Below are 21445 nucleotides of genomic sequence, written 5' to 3'. Positions count from 1 at the left end.
TTATTCTCAGAGCACTTTTGTTTTGGATGTCTATTATATTACTTCTGCATTCCTGGACATGTTGCTTTCAATAACCTTGAGTCATTCTGTTGCATGTCTTCTGGAAGCCATCACACTGAGACAGCAGTAACTGGAGTCTGACTGACATCCCTGGGATGTGTACAATATGTCCCTCACCAATTAGACCAAAAGATCTTTCAGGAACTCTGGATATCATTAGAGAAATAGTGTATTGCCCTATCTCTCAGAGATATGCTAATTCATCTTTGCAGAAATGCTGATTAATTCATTTGCTCATAATTCAGCAACACTGTCCTAGGTAAATAAAAATACATAATTTGTCTAACTGGAAGGAATTCATCCAATATTTTAGTGGGCAGACAGTGGCTGAGGGGTGATTCTTCTTAAATTAAGCACACTAGAAAATTACATTTTATTTAGAGATGGGGTCTCGCTCTGTTGCCCAGGCTGGAGTGCAGTGGCACTATTACAGCTCACTGCAGCCTTGACCTTCTGGACTCAAGCAATGCTCCTATCTCAGCCAACCAAGTAGCTGGGACTACAGATGCATGCTACCACACCCGGTTAACTTTTCTTTTCTTTTTTTTTTTTTTTGGAAGAAAGGGGTTCCACTATGTTGCTCAGGCTGATAACTCTTGGCTCAAGCAATCTTCCCACCTTGGCCTCTCAAAGTACTGGGATTACAGGTATGAGCCAAAGCCTGGCCTACTTTGAAATTTAGAATTGTTCAGATAGCAAGATTAGAAATCCAACTGAATTTTGGAAATGAAAGTGAATACTGATGATAGTGTGCTATAAATAATAATTTGTCAGAAATTGGTGTATTAAAATTACATTTTTCAATGCAATGAACACATATATGTATGTGAGTGTATATACACATACATAGCCTTCTGATTGTGATGGACTACATTTCTGGGTTATCTGTCTGCCCCTTGTCATTCAATATTAACATATGGAAAGGGGAATCGCCAGACCATAGGTGCCTCTAGATACACTGCACCACCTGTTAAGATCTTTTCCCAAAATAACTGAATGAGAATGAAATTAAGCCTCTAGATCTTACAATCATTATTCAGAAAATTGGGGGAATAGAAGAACATGTCAAACAATACCTTGCAGATACAGGGAGACAAATCCAGAATGGCAAATGATCCAGTATATTCAGCCATTGATAGTATAAAAAAGGAATGGGGTGCTATTATAGATTAAATGAAGCATAAGAAGCATTATAATCAAATATACTATGTGCATGAAATTTTGATCCTAACTTGAACAAAGTAACTATAAAATGCTTTTTTATTTTTATTTTTGGAGCCAGAGTCTTGTTCTGTTGCCCAAGCTGGAGTGCACTGGCGTGATCTTGGTTCACTGCAACTTCCGCCTCTCAGGTTCAAGTGATTCTTCTGCCTCAGCCCCTGAGTAGTTGGGATTATGGGTGCCCGCCACTACGCCTGGCTAAATTTTTATACTTTTAGTAGAGATGGGGTTTCTCCATATTGGCCAGGCTGGTCTCAAACTCCTGACATCAGGTGATCCACCTGCCTTGGCTTCCCAAAGTGTTAGGATTACAGGTGTGAGCCTGGCAAAAGGCATTTTTGAGACAACCTGGGAAATCAAGCATAGACTTAGTATAATTAAGGAACTGTAATTGTGTTGGGTGTGATAACTCGTACTGGGATTATATTTAAAACAAAGAGAGGAAAGGAAATGAGGACCAGGAAAGAGGGCAGGAGGAAAGGAGAAAAGGAAGGGAGAGAGAGAGAAAGGGGAAGAGGGAGGGGGGAAGAGGGGAGGGAGAGGAAAGGAAGGATAGAAGGAAGGAAGGAGGTCTTTTCTTGTGAGAGATACAGAATGAAAATATTCAAGAGTGAAAAGAAATGTCTGGAATTTTCTTTAAAATAATCTAGGAGATGGTCGGGCGTGACGGCTCATGCCTGTAATCCCAGCACTTTGGGAGGCTGAGGCGGGTGGATCACCTGAGGTCAGGGGTTCAAAACCAGCCTGGCCAACATGGCAAAACCCCGTCTCTACTGAAAATACAAAAATTAGCCAGGCGTGGTGGCATATGCCTGTGATCCCAGCTACTCAGGAGGCTGAGGCACCAGAATCACTTGAACCCAGGTGGCAGAGGTTGCAGTGAGCTGAGATTACTCCACTGCACTCCAGCCTGGGTGACAAGGGTGAAACTCTGTCTCAAAAAAAAAAAAAATTAATAAATAAAATAAAATAAAATATTCTAGGAGAAACAAACAAGTGAGTCAATGGCAGACGAAAATCAATGCCAAAATGCTGGAAACTGTTAAAGCTGGCTGATGGAGATATGGGTCCATTATTTTCTCTCCTTTTATATATTTGAATATTCCCATGTTAAAATGTAAAAAATAAAGTTAGAGAGTCAATATTCATTACTCAGTACAATGCTGCCTTCTATCTATCACATGATTATAACTTACCTGTTCTAATGGGAGCTTTGAAGTCCAGGTAGCATCCAGAAGTTTCTTCCTCTGACTTTTAGGGGCATCTCTAAGATGTAAAAAGAGTTCTTGTGCATTCACATTACAGAGCTGACACACACCACGTTCAGTTTCAAATACTTTGGCTCGCAGGTAGCTGTTATTAGATCGAATCCAAAACTCTTCTTGACATTTCAGAGAGCAAAACCGTGAATCCCAAGCGTTCACTTTACACGCTTGCTTAGTCTGGCAAGTGGGTTGCTGACAGTGAAGGCAAAGTGGATTTCCTTCATTATCCACAGCTTGCAAATAGCCTTTGGATGTAGAGGGCTTCACAGTGAGATCTGCCTGCACTGTGTATAGATTTAGAAATGGGACGCAGGCTCCATCTTCAAGAAATTTTCTACAATTGAAAAAAACACTGAATAGGTAAATAATGAATGAATACTCTAAATAGTAATTGCTTCATATAAAGGTTATCAAAGTTTCTATACGGATAAATAGTAAACACGGATCACAGTGTAGAAATAAAATAGCTATAGTCAGCACTCTATATGCCATGCCATGTAAGGAAGAATGGTGTGTTACAAAAATTAATTTGAATATAAATATGTTGCGTCTCTTGGGAATTTAGATGCTCTCGTGTTAAATGATCTGGAAACATGTGAAACATGAAAACATGTGAAACATCTGGAGAAGCTGTTAGAAAATGCTTCTTCAGGCTGGGAAAGGACAGGCTAATGTAAAACCCCAACTAAAGCTTAGCGGCTACCCTGCTCCTTAAATATATGGGGTCACACACCTCATTAGCTCACAGAGGTCATTACAAACTCTCTCCTCCAGCCTCTGCTTGCTCACAGGAAACAGAGTCACAGCCATAAAGTGACAGAGTGAAATACCTGACAGTGCTGATAGGAATTAGAACAGAAGACTTGCTCCTACAGGTAAACGCAGAGTTGATGAAATTAAACATGCTAGGATACAAAACATGATAGGATATGTGCTCAATTTGTTAGAATAAAAGAAAAGGTACACTACTCAATTTTGTTAGAAAGTCCTACTTGGGAAGTAACAACAGCTGCTCTATTTTTCCATGGTTGTTTTTTAGAAGAGTTAAAAGAAAGACTTCTAATGATGGAGCTCAAGACTGAGGGACAGAGTCCAGATTTAACTTCAGATCTCCTGGCATCTACCCCCAAGCCCTGGGGCAGGTTACTTAGTCCACCTGGTCTCAGTGTCCTTCCTCATCTCTAATGTTTAAAATGAGGACACCAGGTACCTCAACAGGTTGCTAGGACAACTGAAGAGCTACTATCTTGTGAAAGTTCTTTGTAACCTCTAAAGTGGTCACGCAAAGGTGAGACATTATTGTGAATATCAGAATGTAAAGGAGTGGAATTAGTACTACTATATACTAGTAGTAGAAAAACCTTACTTTGTGAAAGGATCCTGTGGCCTGGACTCCTTTGTGATCAGACGGACATGGCCCCCAGTATTCTTCACTTTATCCACTGAGGCTATGGCAACATCTTCTTTGGTTATGTATCTAAAACAATGATATGTTAAATAGATTCCCTCTATCTCATAAAAAAAGAATCTCTATTGCATGTTCACATTGTTTCTTGCAAAAGCAATAGAAGAAAAAGCAAGCACAATTCTATTCACTATGCTAAAACTCAAGTTAGAAAATGAAATTTTTACCCTTTATCTTGGTGTTCATTATGTGAGAAATACATTTCTTAGTTCCAAATTAGTTGTCTCAAATTTCTTTTTCTAAGAAATCCAAGAGTCACTGAATATCCTTTGGACCAATTTTCATTTAGGGGAAAAAGGAGTGGGTGTGAGAATAAGAAATGATCAAATACACGCACAACTGACAGCCTTAAGGAAACTGCTTGGCAAGCTATGCAGAAAATCTCTAACTGTATTTTACTTCCCTCTTGGCCATCCCTTCAAGGCTTCTCCAAATCACCTTAGTCAGTTATAATAGTGTATCAGTGTTTGGGTAAACTGAGTTTCTTTTCAGTTAACCAGGTTCAATCACATCTTCTGTAATCTGAAGGTTGTTTCCCTTATTATCAGCCCATACAGGGTTTATGGATTCTTCCACAGAAATAAAGCCACTCTTGATGTGGGATTCAGAACCTTATTACACAACACTAACAATACCACACAATGGTTCAGGGACTAGAAGTAAAGAGAAGTTATTCCAATTAAAGGTGATGGGGGAATTTAAGTTGGTGAAATGCAATTACCCAATTAATTCCTTCCAATTATATTAATTGGCCTACTTTCTCTGGTGGTTTACACCTATTATAGATTTTTTTGGAAATTAGTTTAAACATGAATTTCTTAATATTATTGAGTGCTTCTTAATTAGGCAGCTTGACAATAAAATTAAAGTTCAATCAAAATGGAATTGTGCAATTGTAGGTAAAATTTTAGAAATTTGCTTTATGTTATTAGGATAGATTTAACAAACAGGTTTCCTTTTTTAAATAAACTATTTTATTCATTTTTGATTAGGTGATATAAGCACATGGTTCTAAATTCAAAAGGCAAACAAGTGTGTTTATGGTGATGAGTAATTTTCTCTCTCACTCCTTTCTTCCTTTTGCCCCTCCCCAAAAGTTACCTCTGTTGCCAGTTTTGTTTTTATTTTATTTTGACTCAAAATGACCTTGAGTCATTTCGTTGCATGTCTTCTGGAAGCCATCACACTGAGACAGCAGTAACTGAGTCTAACTGACATCCCTGGGATGTGTACAATATGTCCCTCACCAATTAGACCAAAAGATCTTTTAGGAACTCTGGATATCATTAGAGCAATAGTATATTTCCCTATCTCTCACAGACATGTGAATTCATCTTTGCAGAAAGGCTGATTATTTTATTTTATTTTATTTTATTTTATTTTTTGAGATAGGGTCTCACTCTGTCACCCAGGCTGGAGTGCAGTGACACTATCTTGGCTCATTGCAACCTCTGCCTTCTGGGTTCAAGCTATTCTCATGCCTCAGCCTCCCAGAGCTGGGATTACGGGCATGCACCACCACGCGAGGCCCATCTCAGCCCATCTCAGCCTCCCAAAGTGCTGGTATTACAGGTTGAGCCACCGTGTCTGGCTCATTTTAGAAATAGTTTATTTTTGGCCTGGCATGGTGGCTCACACCTGTAATCCCAGCACTCTGGGAGGCCAAGGTGGGTGGGTCTCCTGAGGTCAGGAGTTCGAGACCAGCCTGGCCAACATATTAGTCTCTGCTAATAGTGATAGGTATCTCATCATAGATTTTAAAATTTGCATTCCTATTAAGAGTAACGGGGAATATCTTTTCACACATTCACATAGTGAAACCCTGTCTCTACTAAAAGTACAAAAATTAGCTGGACATAGTGGTGTGTGCCTGTAATCCCAGCTACACGGGAGGCTGAGGTAGGAGAACCACTTGACCCGGGAAGATGGAGGCTGCAGTGAGCTGAGATTGCACCACTGCACTCCTGCCTGGGTGACAGAGAGAGACTGTCTCAAATAAATAAATAAATAAATAAATAAATAAATAAATAAATAGTGTATTTCTTTTCTGAGTATAGGTGTATGCCTTTTATTTACTTATTTTTGCATTTCCATTGATATATCATTTACATGGCATAAAATTCACCAATTAAAAGTTTACAATTAAGTGCATTTTAGTATATTCACAAGGTTGTACAACCATCACCACTAATTCCAGAATATTTTCATCACTCCAAAGAGAAACCCGAGGCTGGGTGCAGTGGCTCATGTGTGTAATCCTGGCACTTTGAGAGGCCAAGGCGGGTGGATCATTTGAGGTCAGGAGTTTGAGACCAGAATGGCCAACATGGTGAAACCCTGTCTCAACTAAAAATACAAAAGTTAGCCGGGCATGGTGATGTGCACCTGCAGTCCCAGCTACTCGGGAGGCAGGGGCAGGAGAATCACTTGAACCCCGGAGGCAGAGGTTGCAGTCAGCTGAGATCGTGCCAATGCACTCCAACCTGTGCAACAGATTGAGACCCTGTCTCAAACAAAAACAAAAACAAAACAAAAAGATACCTGTACCCACTAGCACTCATTCTTCATTATACTTTTTATTTTTAGAAATAAAAAATAGCATAGCATATACACTAATCTTCACCTTGCTCTTTTTACCAAAACATGCTTCTCAGAGATCCTTCCTTATTAGGATTAATAGTTTCCCTATTCTTTTTAATGGCTCCATGTTATTCCATTATATGGATAAACCATATATTTAATCAGTCTCTGATAAATGGACATTTAGGTTGTTTCCAGTCTTTGCTATCACAAACAATGCTGCAATAGATATCATTATATATGATATTTTCTACACATTATGTATCTGTAGAATAAATCCCCAGAAATAGAATTCCTTGGTCAAAGGTCTTAGGTGTTTTAAATGTGGGTAGATTTTGACAAATGTCTTTCCTCTAAGGTTATACCAGTGTACGTGTCCACCAGCAATGAATAAGAGTATCTGTTTCTTCACTTTCACTAGCACAATGTCATTTTTAAAGTCTCTGCTAATAGTGATAGGTATCTCATTGTAGATTTTAAAATTTGCATTCCTATTAAGAGTAAGGGGGAATATCTTTTCACATGTCTGCACTCTACTTGCATGTCTTTCTTAGAGCAAAAAGGAAATTAAGCCATCGTGCTCCAGTCTGGGCCATAGTAGTAGTTAAAGCACAGTAAATTGTTGTAGAGTTCTTTCACTTGCCCTTTTAGTTCCCAAACTTCCTCCTTCTCTGGCCCCACCTCCAACAATTTCTTCAACCATTTTATTCCCTTGGAAAATGCACTCGGGAAAGTATTTCTGTGAATTCTAAATGAACTCAAAAGCTTCCTAGCTTTAGGGGCAATGGGATATTAAGCCTTGCCTGAGGTATTATTATTCAATGTTTAAAAGCTTAAAAACCTAATTCAGTAACTTTAAAAGATGCTGAGAAATCTAGTCAGAGATTTAGAAACTAAAAATAACCTTTTGCTTTCCTACAAGAGGTTTAAGAATAAATTTTTGGAAACCACAAGAAACAGATGAACCAATTCCAAAAAAGGGAGCTGACAACTTTTCAAATGTAGTTGCAAGTTGCCAATACTTAATTTTCTGCTGAGGTTTGCGAGGAAGTTCACCAACTCCCAAAAGGATTATGGTAAATCCCAATTTTAGTAAATAGAGAAGGTAAACAAATTCCTGGATAGGGACGGGAGTGGAAGATAGCAATTTTTGCAAGAAGAGTGTATGTTGCAAAGTGGCCCACATCAATGAACACAATCTTGGGCTCTGGATTTCTGACCTGCTTTGGAGCTCAGCTATAACTAGAGATTAAACAATTGGCATCCTAAACATGACAGGGCTCCAAGTGAATTAGGCCTGCCTCTGATAAATGGTACTGGTAACCAAAACAATGGCTGGTAATCTTGGCTTCCATTCAAATGTAAAAGTAAGATATTTAAAAGCTGACTGCAAGCTCTGAGCTTGGATGGGGCCTGCAAACTGGTGGACATCACTGGCGGATAATCTGGTTGGAGACCTAGCCATTGCATTTGGGGGAATGCCCAAAGTCAGTTAACTATAGGTCTTTTTTCAGAACCATTCAATACTTTTAAGAGAGAAATCCTCCAACCTCCTGCTTAGGAAGTAGAATGTCGCTGCTGTCAATCTGAAAGCTGCGCCAAAAAGAGGGTCTGGGGAGTTTCAGTTTTCAATCTAATACCTCACTCTTTACTGAGCCTGATGTTTCTAAGTGTGGAGACTCTCTGATTCAGTTTCTCTAGAAAATAAATTGATAGGACAGTGTCTAACTGGTCCTCATACAGACTGCCACTCAATGCTGCTGTTCAACAGCATATTTCACATTTGCTTTCAGAGATACATGGTTATTCCAAATTACTGAGACTTACTTTGGGTTCTGCAGCAAGAATCAGAATGCTTCCTGATAGTATCTCCCCGCTACAGGTACAGAGGTTTCATTTTATGATGTTGCTAAGTTGGTTTCCCTGGGGACCTCTCTCTCTCTGCCTCTCTATAATCAGTCACCAAGTCTCTAGACATACCTCCTTAATAGCTCTCTTCATTCTCTTTCCTGATTCCCATTGTAATCACTTAATATAGATCCTCATCATTTTTCTCCAGATATACTAGAATAGTCTTTCAACTTGTGTAGTAGGCAGAATTTTAAGATACCCTCTAGGATTCCTGTCCCCAGGTTATTTAATCAATCATTAATTTAGATAATGCTATAAACGGACTTTACAGATATAATTAGGTTACTAATCAGCTCACTTTAAGATAGGGAGATTACTTAGTGGGCCCAATGTAATCACTTGAGCCCTTAAAAGCGGAAGAGGAAGGCAGAGAGATTCCAAGGAGAAATATGTAGAGGTCCACGTGCTAGGACCACAGAGAGGCCTCTAGTAGCTGATGGTCCAGCTGACAGCCAGCAATAAACAGGAACCTTGGTCCTACAACTGCAAGGAACTGAGTTCTGCCAACAATCTTGGTGAGCTTGGAGGTGAATTCTTTTCCAAGCTTATCAACTAGAGCCCAGCCAGCCAATACTTTGATTTCTGCCTTGTAAAATCCAGAGCATTACTAGAAAACCAGTAACAGCCAACTTGGACTTCTTACTTATAGAAGGGTGAGATAATAAATGTGTGTTGTTTTAAGCTGCTAAATTTGTGGTAATTTGTTATGGCAGCGATAGAAAAATGTAAGCTAAGCATGGCTTATCTCCCCACTTTGAGTCTTGCCCTTTTTGATCTAATCTCCCAACTGCTGCTAGAGCTAAAAAATACAATGTATTTTTACATTTAGAATACTGCTGTATTCTAAAAAATACAAATCTGATTAATCTGCTGCTTGTTAACACAAGTTATATCCTTAATATATTATCTATATATAATTTTATAAATAACATTGTGTGTCTGACTTTGGTTTTATGAATTGACTTTTGCTTTTAAATCTGATCAGTCACCTTTCTCAGTTGGTACTTTAAGTGGTCATCCATGTCCAATGGAGAAGAAGTAATAGGGCATATCTAGAAATAGCTAGAAATTCAGTTATGAAGAGAATTATGATCATGTGAGAAAGAGAAGGTCAACAAAGACTGGTTACAAAAATGAGAAAGATTGAGAGGACTGGAAGTATTGGGAAAAATAAAATAGGCATTGTGCTTTTTGATATATGTGTGTGTGTGTGTGTGCACGCACACTTATGTGTAAGTGTGTGTGTGTATATATATATAAAAATATGTAACACATATATTTTAAATGTATTTTTATAGAAAATGGCACATGCCCATGGGAAAAAAAATCAACCATTACAGAAGAGTTCAGGCCAAGAGTCCAAAACTGGCAACTTATGGATAAATTCAATTAGTCAAAGGGCTTTACTGTACTCATATAGTATTAACTTACTGTACTCATACAGCATTTTAAATTTACTCATTTTGAGACAGGGTCTTGCTCTATCACCCAGGTTGGAGTGCAGTGGCATGATCACAGCTCATTGCAGCCTTGACCTCCTGGGCTCAGGTGATCCTCCTGTCTCAGCCTCCCGAATAGCTGGGACTGCAGGCGTGAGCCACCATACCTGGCTATTTTTTGGGTTTTTGTGGAAATAGAGTCTCGCTATGTTAACCAGTCTGGTCTCGAGCTCTTGGCCTCAAGTGATCTTTCCACCTTGGCTTTCCAAAGTGCTAGGATTACAGGTGCGAGCCACCATGGCTAGCCAGTATTTTTTTATTTTATTAATCTAATTTTTGTTTTATTTTATTTTATTTCTGAGACAGGGTCTCATTCTGTCTCCCAGGCTGAAGAGCAGTGGTGCAATCATGGGTCACTGCAGCCTTGACCTCCAGGGGATCAGGAGTCCTCCTGCCTCAGTCTCCAAAGTAGCTAGGACTACAGGCATGCACCACCATGCCTGACTAATTTATCTGTTTTTCGTAGAGATGGGGTTTTGCCATGTTGCCCAGGCTGGTCTTGAACTCTGGGCTCAAGCAATCTGTCCTCCTTGGCCTCCCAAAGTGCTGGAATTACAGGCATGAGCCACCATGCCCAGCCCAATATTTTATTTTTAAATCTGAATTTGAATGACTTCAGATGGGTTCCAAATCTGCCTGTTTGACATAGTCTCAGCCCATATCTCATCCTTTTCTAGTTTTATAACTGACCTCATTCATTCATTTGTGATTCTTGTTTTGTTTTTAGTCAAATGAGTTTGTAATCCTGGCATAAAGTATAAAGTCCCTACTACCTCCACAAATCCTCAAGTTTTATGCCCTAGAGCAAGATTTCTCAAGTGGTAATATAGACATTTGGAAATGGATAATTCTGTTTTGGGGGGTGCAATCCTGTTCACTGTAGGATTCTCAGCACCATCCTGGGTCTCTACCTACTAGATACTCCCTAGTCACATCCCTTACTTGAGACAATTTAAAATGTCTCCAGACACTACCACCCTAGGGGACCAAATTGCTCCCAACTGAAAACCACTGTCCAAGAGAAAGCCGTGATAAGAATTTCTAAGGTATCCTTCTAGACAATTTCTATGTCAGTAATACAAGTTGTGCAAATAGTAAAGTTTGTGTCTCCATCCTTTTTTTTTTTTTTTACAATTTATATCTACCCTTAACAATTTATCATATAAGTATTATTCCTTGTTCTTACAAACAAATAAATGTGCTATATGCCATACTTTGAAACAGTGGGAAAGATTTTCACTATATGGAACTATCATAATTTATTTAATCAACCATGTTCTTGGTCCCTTGCTTCCCCCGCCAATCCCTGGATTTTTTTTCACTTGTGTGCATGGCAAAAGCTAGAGAAAGGAAACCTCTCTGACAAACTGATGAAATACAAGGATGAAGAGAGATTACCGGTGTATGGAGGCAGCAAGAGTTAAAGCGCTTTCTCCGCCAATGCTGCCGTTTACTTTGTTGCTTCGCAATTTCTTTGTTTTGTTTTGTTTTGTTTGAGACAGGGTCTCACTCTGTTGCCCAGGCTAGAGTGCAGTGGTACAATCTCAGTTCACTGCAGCCTCAACCTCCCAGGCTCAAGTGATCCTCCCACCTCAGCCTCCCGAGTAGCTAGAACTATAGGAGTGTGCCACCTGGCTAATTTTTATTTTTTTATAGAGACAGGGTCTCCCTATGTTTCCTAGGCTGATCACTGAACTCCTGGGCTCATGCAATCTACCCACCCTGACCTCCCAAAGTGTTGGGATTACAGGCATGAGCCATGGCGCCCAGCCTGCAATCTCTTTCAAAAGCAAGGACTGGGCTACAAAACAGCAGACTACTTTTCCTGATAATCCTTGCTTCATGCTAAGAAAAGAGTTTACAAAAAACGGGGATTTGAGATCACACATGGGGAGACTTGAGTGGGATAAAGATGATTGTGATGGCAAGGAAGGAAATCAAATGTACAGAGATTAGAAAGGAACCTGTAATGATAAGGGCACAACAGTCACAAATATCTGACAGTCAACCTTTCCTTTTATTTCATTTCTAATCATGGACCTGATTATAGTTATCTTCCATTACTTGGGTGGTGATGCATTCAAACAGAACCAGCTCCCTTGCTGTACAGCATCATACTCCCCCACAGCAGGGCCAAGCAGATGGGGTCCAGAGGCAGGCTCTGATGTCCTAAGAGTAAAATGTATTCCTGTTGCTAATAAGTGTCCCAGGCTTGGCAGGTCATAGGTTGCACCATCCTGTGACTCTGGTCTTTTTGTTGATGAATGGGACTCATGGAGAGTAAGATCTGGACAACCTGATCTCTTTTAGCAGATTTTATCAAATTCACTAAACATATAATTATGTTGTTATGAAATATATGGCTGTGATTTTATGCATAATTTTCTCATAACTCATCAGGATTTCATTAATAGTTCCAAAAGATGCCTCAGACCCTCCTGTAGAAAGAACCATGAAAAGTAATGTAGTACAAAATTTTAAAAAAAGACAACTCATACCTTTTGGTGCAATTTTGTTTGGTTTGTTGCTTTGTGATCTCTTCGAAAGCAAGAATTGGGCTACAGAATAGCTGTCCACTTTTCCTGATTATCCTTTGCTTCATGGCAGTTAGACTACTCCATTCTCGAACAAATCTCAAAATCTGGCAGAAAATGAGATAATAAAAAGAGTTAACAGCTCACAGTCATCTTCCTTTGAAAGTCAGCCTATTTACAACATCAGAAAACTGCTATTTTGTTATGTCCCCCAAATAGGCTTTTGAGTTCCACAACCTAATGCTTTCTTCAATTTGATGCAGTTTTCATATCTTTATTGTGAACTACCTACAGCATTCTCAAGAGATACTTTTTTTTTCTTTTTGATAGGGTCTTGCTCTGTTGCCCAGGCTGGAGTGCAGTGGCATGATCACGGCTCACTGCAGCCTTGACCTCCAGCAGTCCTCCTGCTGCCTTAGTTTCCTAAGAAGCTGGGACTACAGGCACATGCCACCACACCTGGCTAATTTATCTATTTTCTGTAGAGACAGGGTCTCACTATGTTGCCCAGGCTGCTCTTAAACTCCTGGGCCCAAGTGATCCTCCTACCTCAGCCTCCTAAAGTGTTGGCATTACAGGCGTGAGCAATCACACCCAGCCAAGAGATCTTTTTCAGTCCAAAGCTTCTCTAAAGGCATGTTTCAGGACATGCAGTGTATGCCTTTAACACACATAGATCAACAGTGATAATATGCTCATTGAGACCAAAAAAGGTCTGGAAGTACATATTCCAGCTGAGGTCAAGGCAAAACTAGGTGACAGAATGATAGTGCAACATCTGAGAATCGCTTCTAAATGATGCCTAAGTTTTCACGGGAAAAAAAAAATTCAATAAATCTGGGACATTTTTAGTAGGGTTACCAGTCAAGCATACATAACTGGCTATTTTTTGGGCCTCTGAGAATCAGGATTAGATGATTCCAAATAAATAGCTTACTGTTCCCTTTTCATTTAAAACAGGTATAGCTGACCTACGGGCAATGCTTCATTTCCACTCAAATGGTAAAAAAAATAATCACCATTTTCTTGTAAAAATGGCACACAGCATGCTGGGTTAGCCCCTGCGCATGATGACCCTTCTTGGCAGTGAAGGAAAATCAGCCATAGATGAGTGTTAAGACCTCCCTGGCAGGAACTTGGCCTGGAGCTGCATGCTGGTGCTTCTGCTAATGAATCAAGAATCACCCAATAAGGTATTATCTCTGCTCTTGGAATTTGTCATTGTTAGAACTTAACCTTAGTAGAAAAAACGTGATTCTAGCAGATACAAATATCACAGTTGCTAATCCTGTGAATGAGAAATTAAATAATGTGAGAACGATTCTATCCACAGAAACAGCAACTGTAGTGTGATCATTTGCCAAGGAAACAGATTTCACATATATTCTTAGCACCAGGTAATTAATAGGCACCACCTAGACTGAAGAAAATGCAACCAGTGATTTGACTCTATAACATGCCACAAAGTGCTTTTTAAAACTTAAACTCAAAATGATCATTAAAATGATTAAAACAAGTTTATTTAAAGTAAATAAAGTCATTTTATTTAAAACTATTCTTACCAGTGAGCGATTTTGTTTCAGCTGAAAGCTTGCTGGTAAATCTTCCCAAAGGTCTAATTTTATATCCAAAGGAATGAAATTGCAGCTCATCTGCTTTCCACCCTGATGATAGATTAGGAAGACACTAACAATCCATTTTTGTATAGGCACTAGCAACTATTTTAAATGAAAATAATTATATTATGATGCAATATGCCTAGTCTCCTAAAAGAAAAGCTGAGGTGACACATTCTAGACAAGGGTCCACCAAAATGGCTCCTCTGGAGAAACTGTGAACCAAGAAGGGGAGGCAGGCTCTCTACCACACTGGGTGCTTCCACTGCCCATGCCTACCCCAAGGTTATTGCCTTCAGCCTGGAATGCTTTGTTTACTGCTGTGTCATACTCTTTTCTATTGACTAATCTTGGAAATATGTCAAAACAATAAAATTATACACTGCAAATTAATATAGAAGAATATTATATCCTTGAAGTTAACAGTAGCACAACCATTCCCAAATTTGCAAATAAACTTCTTTATACTCACTGACAACATAAGTATCACGTCAAAGAAGGCTATCAAGGAATAGTCTGAATAACCTTCACCAAATGATAAGCCTGTCCATTGTTACAGGAACAAGGAAGTAAAGAGAAGGCAGAAAGATAAATTCTAGAGAAATTACTTAAAAATTTGCTCCCCCTAGCCGGGCGCGGTGGCTCAAGCCTGTAATCCCAGCACTTTGGGAGGCCGAGACGGGCGGATCACGAGGTCAGGAGATCGAGACCATCCTGGCTAACACGGTGAAACCCCATCTCTACTAAAAATACAAAAACTAGCCGGGCGAGGTGGCGGGCGCCTGTAGTCCCAGCTACTGGGGAGGCTGAGGCAGGAGAATCGCGTAAAACCCGGGAGGCGGAGCTTGCAGTGAGCTGAGATCCGGCCACTGCACTCCAGCCCGGGCGACAGAGCAAGACTCCGTCTCAAAAAAAAAAAAAAAAAAAAAAAAAAAAATTTGCTCCCCCAAAGCAATGTCACAGTATCAGTCAATGAGGACTGTCTGCCAATAGTACCACCTGGAGAGTAAGTGGAACTGCATTTAGGTCCCAACCATCGGTGCACAACATCCTGAAATCTTTTTTTTCCCTTTTTTTTTTTTGAGACAAGGTATCACTGTCACCCAGGCTGGAGTGCAACAGCGTGATCTCGGCTCACTGCAGCCTCAACCTCCTGGGCCCATGTGATCCTCCCACCTCAGCCTCCCAAGTAGCTGGAATTACAGGCACAAATTCCACCACACCTGACTAATTTTTTATATTTTTGGTAGAGACAAGGTTTCACCATGTTGCCCAGGCTGCTGGGTTCATGTGATCCTACCACCTTGAACTCCTGGGCTCAAGTGATTCTTCCACCTCAGCCTTCCAAAGTGCTAGGATTACAGGCAAGAGCCACCATGCCCAACCACATACAGCGGTGCAGGAGAGGTATTTCTTTTATAAAGGGGAAGAATCTCTCATACGAAAATCTACTTTATCAATAGTTGAACTCATATTCTCTCAGTTAAAAAAAAAAGTTACAGCTCCCACAATTACTTTGGAGAAAAACATACAAAAAGTACGCACTGATTAAAAATTTTGAGGCCGGGCCGGGCGCAGTGGCTCAAGCCTGTAATCCCAGCACTTTGGGAGGCCGAGACGGGCGGATCACGAGGTCAGGAGATCGAGACCATCCTGGCTAACACGGTGAAACCCCGTCTCTACTAAAAAAAATACAAAAAAATTAGCCGGGCGAGATGGCGGGCGCCTGTAGTCCCAGCTACTTGGGAGGCTGAGGCGAGAGAATGGCGTAAACCCGGGAGGCGGAGCTTGCAGTGAGCTGAGATCCGGCCACTGCACTCCAGCCTGGGCGACAGAGCGAGACTCCGTCTCAAAAAAAAAAAAAAAAAAAAAAAAAAAAAAAAATTTTGAGGCCGGGCGCAGTGGCTCACGCCTGTAATCCCAGCACTTTGGGAGGCCAAGGCAGGAGGATCATGAGGTCAGGAGTACGAAATGAGCCTGACCAACATGGTGAAACCCTGTCTCTACTAAAAATGCAAAAATTAGCTGGCCGTGGTGGCGCGTGCCTGTAATCCCAGCTATTCTGGAGGCTGAGGCAGGAGAACTGCTTGAACCCCGGAGGCAGAGGTTGCAATGAGTCGAGATCCCGCCACTGCACTCCAGACTGGGCAGCAGAGAGAGACTCCATCTCAAAAAAAAAAAAAAAAAAAAATTGGTATGTAATTCTAAACCCTGATACAGACTTGGGATTCTGGCTGAAATGAACAGTTCTAATACGACACAGGATGCTTGCTAAATGTCTGTTACTACTCTTCCTTTAAAGGGGTATCCTTTTAGGCAGTAAACTAGGAATTATTTTATTTTTATTTTTTTAGACAGAGTCTCGCTCTGTTGCCCAGGCTGGAGTGCAGTGGCATGATCTTGGCTCACTGCAACCTGTACCTCCCGGGTTCAAGTGATTCTCCTGCCTCAGCCTCCCAAGTAGCTGGGATTATGGGTGCCTGCCATCACGCCCGGCTGATTTTTGTATTTTTAGTAGAGTCGGGGTTTCACCATATTGGTCAGGCAGGTCGCAAATTCCTGACCTCAGGTGATCCGCCTGCCTCGGCCTCCCAAAGTGTTGGGATTATACGCATGAGCCACTATGCCCAGCCTTGCTTCCGCTCTTTTAAGGTGAAAAGGAAAGCTTTCATTTCAGCTCTACTCTGGTTGTGAAAAGATATGTCAACAATTTACCTGCTCAGTGTCTTGTGTTTGGAAAATTATTTGGGTGATAACATTTTATGGTAAAGAGACATGTAAGTATTTAGAACAGTCATAAAACTATATTTGATACCATTAACAGAAATGTCAAGAAGAAGCAGGCTACTAGGCTGGCGGCAGAGCCTGAATACGGGTCAGCAAGGTGGTCGCTGTGGTTTGGTTTGGCAGCAGGTGCATTATACCCTCTACCAGGAGCCTGCCGTTCTCTCTCTGCACCCCAACAGGGATACAACACTGATCAGGTAATCCAAGAGGCAGAGCTTTCACTGTATAGAGTTAAAAAAGATTAAAGAATTTAAGGGCTTCTGGATTTCTGTGGTATGCTCTGCCTGGTGTCTGTCCTTTGGTTTTGTCTACCTTCAAGCCCCTCTTGGGACCATTTCTCTGTCCCTCTCATGTGATGGTCTGAGAAAGAAGCTTGGCCTAAAGCTCTCCCAACATGGGGGATGAGGGTGGCTCAGGCACTTAAACCTGCCTCAAGATGAATAAAGGAGTCACTGATGCTCCCCGTAGCCTGGTTCACCATGTCAGAGGCTCCACATAGTAGATCAGGCTCCACACTGTAAGAGGAGCGTTGATTACTGCCTGGCTTGGTTCTTGGTGTCTCTCTCTCAGTTATTGTCCTATGCTAGAGGCTGCTTGGGGATTCTGGTATTCATGATACTAGCCATCTCCTCCTAAGAGAAGATTATTACATGGTACACTATCTATCTATATCTATATTTGGTTTAGTAGAAAACTTGTAACGGAAAGTTTGGTCATCTCCAACATATTATCTTTTAAACATCGATATAGTGGACCATGAGTTTTAAAAGTTTCAAATACTATCTTATTATACTTATAAAGATTAGAAATTTAAAACTTTAGGCTGGGTGCGGTGGCTCACATTTGTAATCCCAGCACTTTGGGAGGCCGAGGCAGGCGGATCACGAGGTCGGGAGTTCAAGACCAGCCTGGACAACACAGTGGAACCCTGTCTCTAGTAAAAATAGAAAAATTAGCTGGGTATGGTGGTGGGCGATGCAATCCCAGCTACTCGGGAGGCTGAGGCAGGAGAATCACTTGAACCTGGCAGGCGGAGGTTACAGTGAACTGAGATTGCGCCACTGCATTCCAGCCTGGGTGACAGAGCTAGACTCTGTCTCAAAAAAAAAAAAAAAAAAAAAAAAGAAATTTAAAAGTTAAGACCAAATAAAAGTATTCATAATCTATCCAGGCCATAGATTCTCACACGGTTCCCGTGCACGGTGGCTCAAGCCTGTAATCCCAGCACTTTGGGAGGCCGAGACGGGCGGATCACAAGGTCAGGAGATCGAGACTATCCTGGCTAACCCGGTGAAACCCCGTCTCTACTAAAAATATAAAAACTAGCCGGGCGAGAATGGCGGGCGCCTGTAGTCCCAGCTACTCGGGAGGCTGAGGCAGGAGAATGGCGTAAACCCGGGAGGCGGAGCTTGCAGTGAGCGGAGATCCAGCCACTGCACTCCAGCCTGGGTGACGGAGCAAGACTCCGTCTCAAAAAAAAAAAAAAAAAAAAAAAGAAAGTCGTGTTTTCATACTAATAGTAAGATACTGTTTGCCTTTTCCACTCTCATTCTTTCACAAATGTATGGTGACTTTTTCCAGTGGCTACATGAAATGCTGTCTCAACAAACTGAACACAGAGACAGATATCGGAATCCCACTGTTTTCCATTAAGACTTTTTTTTTTTTTTGAGACGGAGTCTCGCTCTGTCACCCGGGCTGGAGTGCTGCGGCCGGATCTCAGCTCACTGCAAGCTCCGCCTCCCGGGTTCACGCCATTATCCTGCCTCAGCCTCCCGGGTAGCTGGGACTACAGGCGCCGCTACCTCGCCCGGCTAGTTTTTTGTAGTTTTTAGTAGAGACGGGGTTTCACCGTGTTAGCCAGGATGGTCTCGATCTCCTGACCTCGTGATCCGCCCGTCTCGGCCTCCCAAAGTGCTGGGATTACAGGCTTGAGCCACCGCGCCCGGCCTGTTTTCCATTAAGACTTTAGAGAAAATTGCTAAACATGTAAAACAATGACAATCTTCTCACTAAATATTTTTTTGACTTGGAAAATATAATTATTTTAAATAAAAAGTTATTTATACAAATATATAATGGGTTTATTTATCTTAAAATATGCATTTCCTCACGTAAAAATAATTGTTGGCCAAGCATGGTGGCTCACGCCTATAATCCTAGCACCTTTAGGAGGCTGAGGTGGCAGACTGTTTGAACCCAGGAGTTTGAGACCAATCTGGGCAATACAGCAAGATATTCTGTCTCAAAAAAAAAAAAAAAAAAAAAAAAAAACCCTCTCTTTCTAAAAAAAAAAACCAACCAAACAAAAAAACAGCCAGGTGTGGTGGCTCACACCTGTAGTCCCAGCACTTTGGGAGGCTGAGGTGGGCGGATCACAAGGTCAGGAGTTCGAGACCAGCCCAGCCAATATGGTGAAACCTCATCTCTACTAAAAATACAAAAATTAGCCAGGTGTGGTGGCAGGTGCCTGTAGTCTCAGCTACCTGGAGGCTGAGGCAGGAGAATCATTTGAACCCAGGAGGTGGAGGTTGCAGTGAGCCGAGATGGCGCCACTGCACTCCAGCCTGGGCAACAGAGCAAGGAAAAAAAAAAAAAAAAGAAACAGAAAAATGTAATTGTTAATTATTCACATTTACGTGACTAAATGAAAAAAAATTTTTTTTTTGAGACAGAGTGTCACTTTGTCGCCCAGGCTGGAGTGCGGTGGAACGATCTTGGCTCACTGCAACCTGTACCTCCTAGGTTTACACGATTCTCCTGCCTCAGCCTCCCGAGTAGCTGGGATTCAAGGCACTCGCTACCACACCCAGCTAATTTTTGTATTTTTAGTAGAGAGGGGGTTTCGCCATGTTGGCCAGACTGATCTCAAACTCCTGACCTCAGGTAATCCACCCACCTCGGCCTCTCCAAGTGCTGGGATTACAGGCGTGAGCCACCATGCTCGACCATAAATGAATATTTTTGAGAAGCCCCATTTTAATTTCAAATATAGTAGACATCAATAGATATAACCTATATAAACAAAAGCTCTTTAGGGTTCTCAATAAATTTTAGGAGTGCAAAGAGGTCCTGAGTCTAAAAAGTTGGGGTACTACTAAGCTAGCCTATGGCAGGAATCAGCAATCATCTGACAAAAGCTTCCTAGCATTTACTCAACATGAATGGGCAGGTCTAGGCTTCTGTAAAGATGCTGCTGCTCCTGCTGCTGCAAGTGATCAGTGCAGGATTAACATTTATGGAGAGTTCATGTAGGTCAGACACTGTCCTAAGCGCTTTACAGGACTCAGCTCATTTTATCTTTGCAACAAATCCTGTCTGCATTTTATTTTTTATTATTTTAACAATTTTTAATTTTTAAGGGTACAGAGTAGGTTTATATATTTATGGGATGCATGAGATAATTTGATACTGGCATACAATGTGCAATAATCACATCAGGGTAAATGGGGTATACCACATTTTACAGTTGAGGAAATTGAAGCACAGAGCAGTTGAGTAATGTGTCCAAGATTACATACTAACAGATTTGAACTGAGGCAGTCTGGCCCTGAAGTCTATGTTCTTAAAGACTGTGTGGTTTTACCTCTCATTGTCTTTAGATTTAACACAGAAATTTGAGAATTAGCTTTAAGGAGGAAAATAACTAGATGCTTATCTCACTGTTAATAAAATTAAGTATCTCCCCTGAAAAGTGAAAAAAGGAAGTCTTTTTTATGTTTCAAGTTACAGACTCTGCATGACGCTTACCTTAGTATAGATGTGAATCCGGTCAGTATTCCTACTTGCACAAAACATTAAGGTGTCATACACTGGCAAAGTGTCTGAATTCTTCAACTGTTCTATTAAAGAAGACAAAAGAGAACCTGAAGCCTTATCTACTCTCTATCTAAAATAGTTTATTTTAATCATGTGTAGGTTAGAATGATGAAATAGCTATATCAAAAATATCAATATATTTAACAAAAAGTAATTGTCTAGCCTTGAAATAAAACTACCACAGTAGGCCATTGAAGAGCATGTCGGCTTATATGGTAACCAATTGTTTTACATTTTTGCTAATGACCTAACAAGAAACAAACAGATTCAGAATTAGCTGAAAAAATACAAGTTAGGTAGGCATAAGGAAGAATTTCCACCAATAAGAGCTGTTATTGGTCTTGAAGTTTAGACTAATCTATTCCTTTTGCTAGGGTAGATTTGAGACTGAATAAGCACCATTTTGATTATTAGCAGCAACATCGCTATGTTGAGGGCCACTTAAATGCCTGATTCCCTGTAGCCTGGTGCCTGACATTCACAAAAGAAGATAAGTAGACAAGCTTCTTTTCTGATAATCTCTTCTTATTTAGCCCTTTCTCAGTCCTACTGTCCAATATATTTTGCAGGAGATACAGGATTATCAATGCAGGTCTAAATAATAATTAGAATTAACATTTAGTGAGCACACACAATGTGCGAGGCACTGTTGTAGGTACATACAGTAATACCTTTCAGAAATAAATAG

The 21445-nt window shown here is 40.8% G+C and overlaps 1 protein-coding gene across 1 annotated transcript in view; it reads right to left on the bottom strand.

Moving 5' to 3' along the window:
• Nucleotides 1–21445, bottom strand: part of ZRANB3 (zinc finger RANBP2-type containing 3) — a 319849-nt gene that overhangs the window by 4727 nt on the left and 293677 nt on the right. The window contains exons 15-19 of the mRNA XM_010367383.2: nt 20689–20780; nt 14098–14199; nt 12500–12642; nt 3913–4023; nt 2478–2880 (exon numbers count right to left, since the gene is read on the bottom strand). Coding sequence (XP_010365685.2) covers nt 2478–2880; nt 3913–4023; nt 12500–12642; nt 14098–14199; nt 20689–20780 — 851 coding nt within the window. The remainder of the gene's footprint in view (nt 1–2477; nt 2881–3912; nt 4024–12499; nt 12643–14097; nt 14200–20688; nt 20781–21445) is intronic.

This window comes from Rhinopithecus roxellana, chromosome 14 (assembly GCF_007565055.1).
Source record: "Rhinopithecus roxellana isolate Shanxi Qingling chromosome 14, ASM756505v1, whole genome shotgun sequence".
Classification (NCBI taxonomy): domain Eukaryota; kingdom Metazoa; phylum Chordata; class Mammalia; order Primates; family Cercopithecidae; genus Rhinopithecus; species Rhinopithecus roxellana.
Note: the sequence above shows the minus strand (reverse complement) of the source record. Positions and strands in the feature narration are given on the sequence as shown.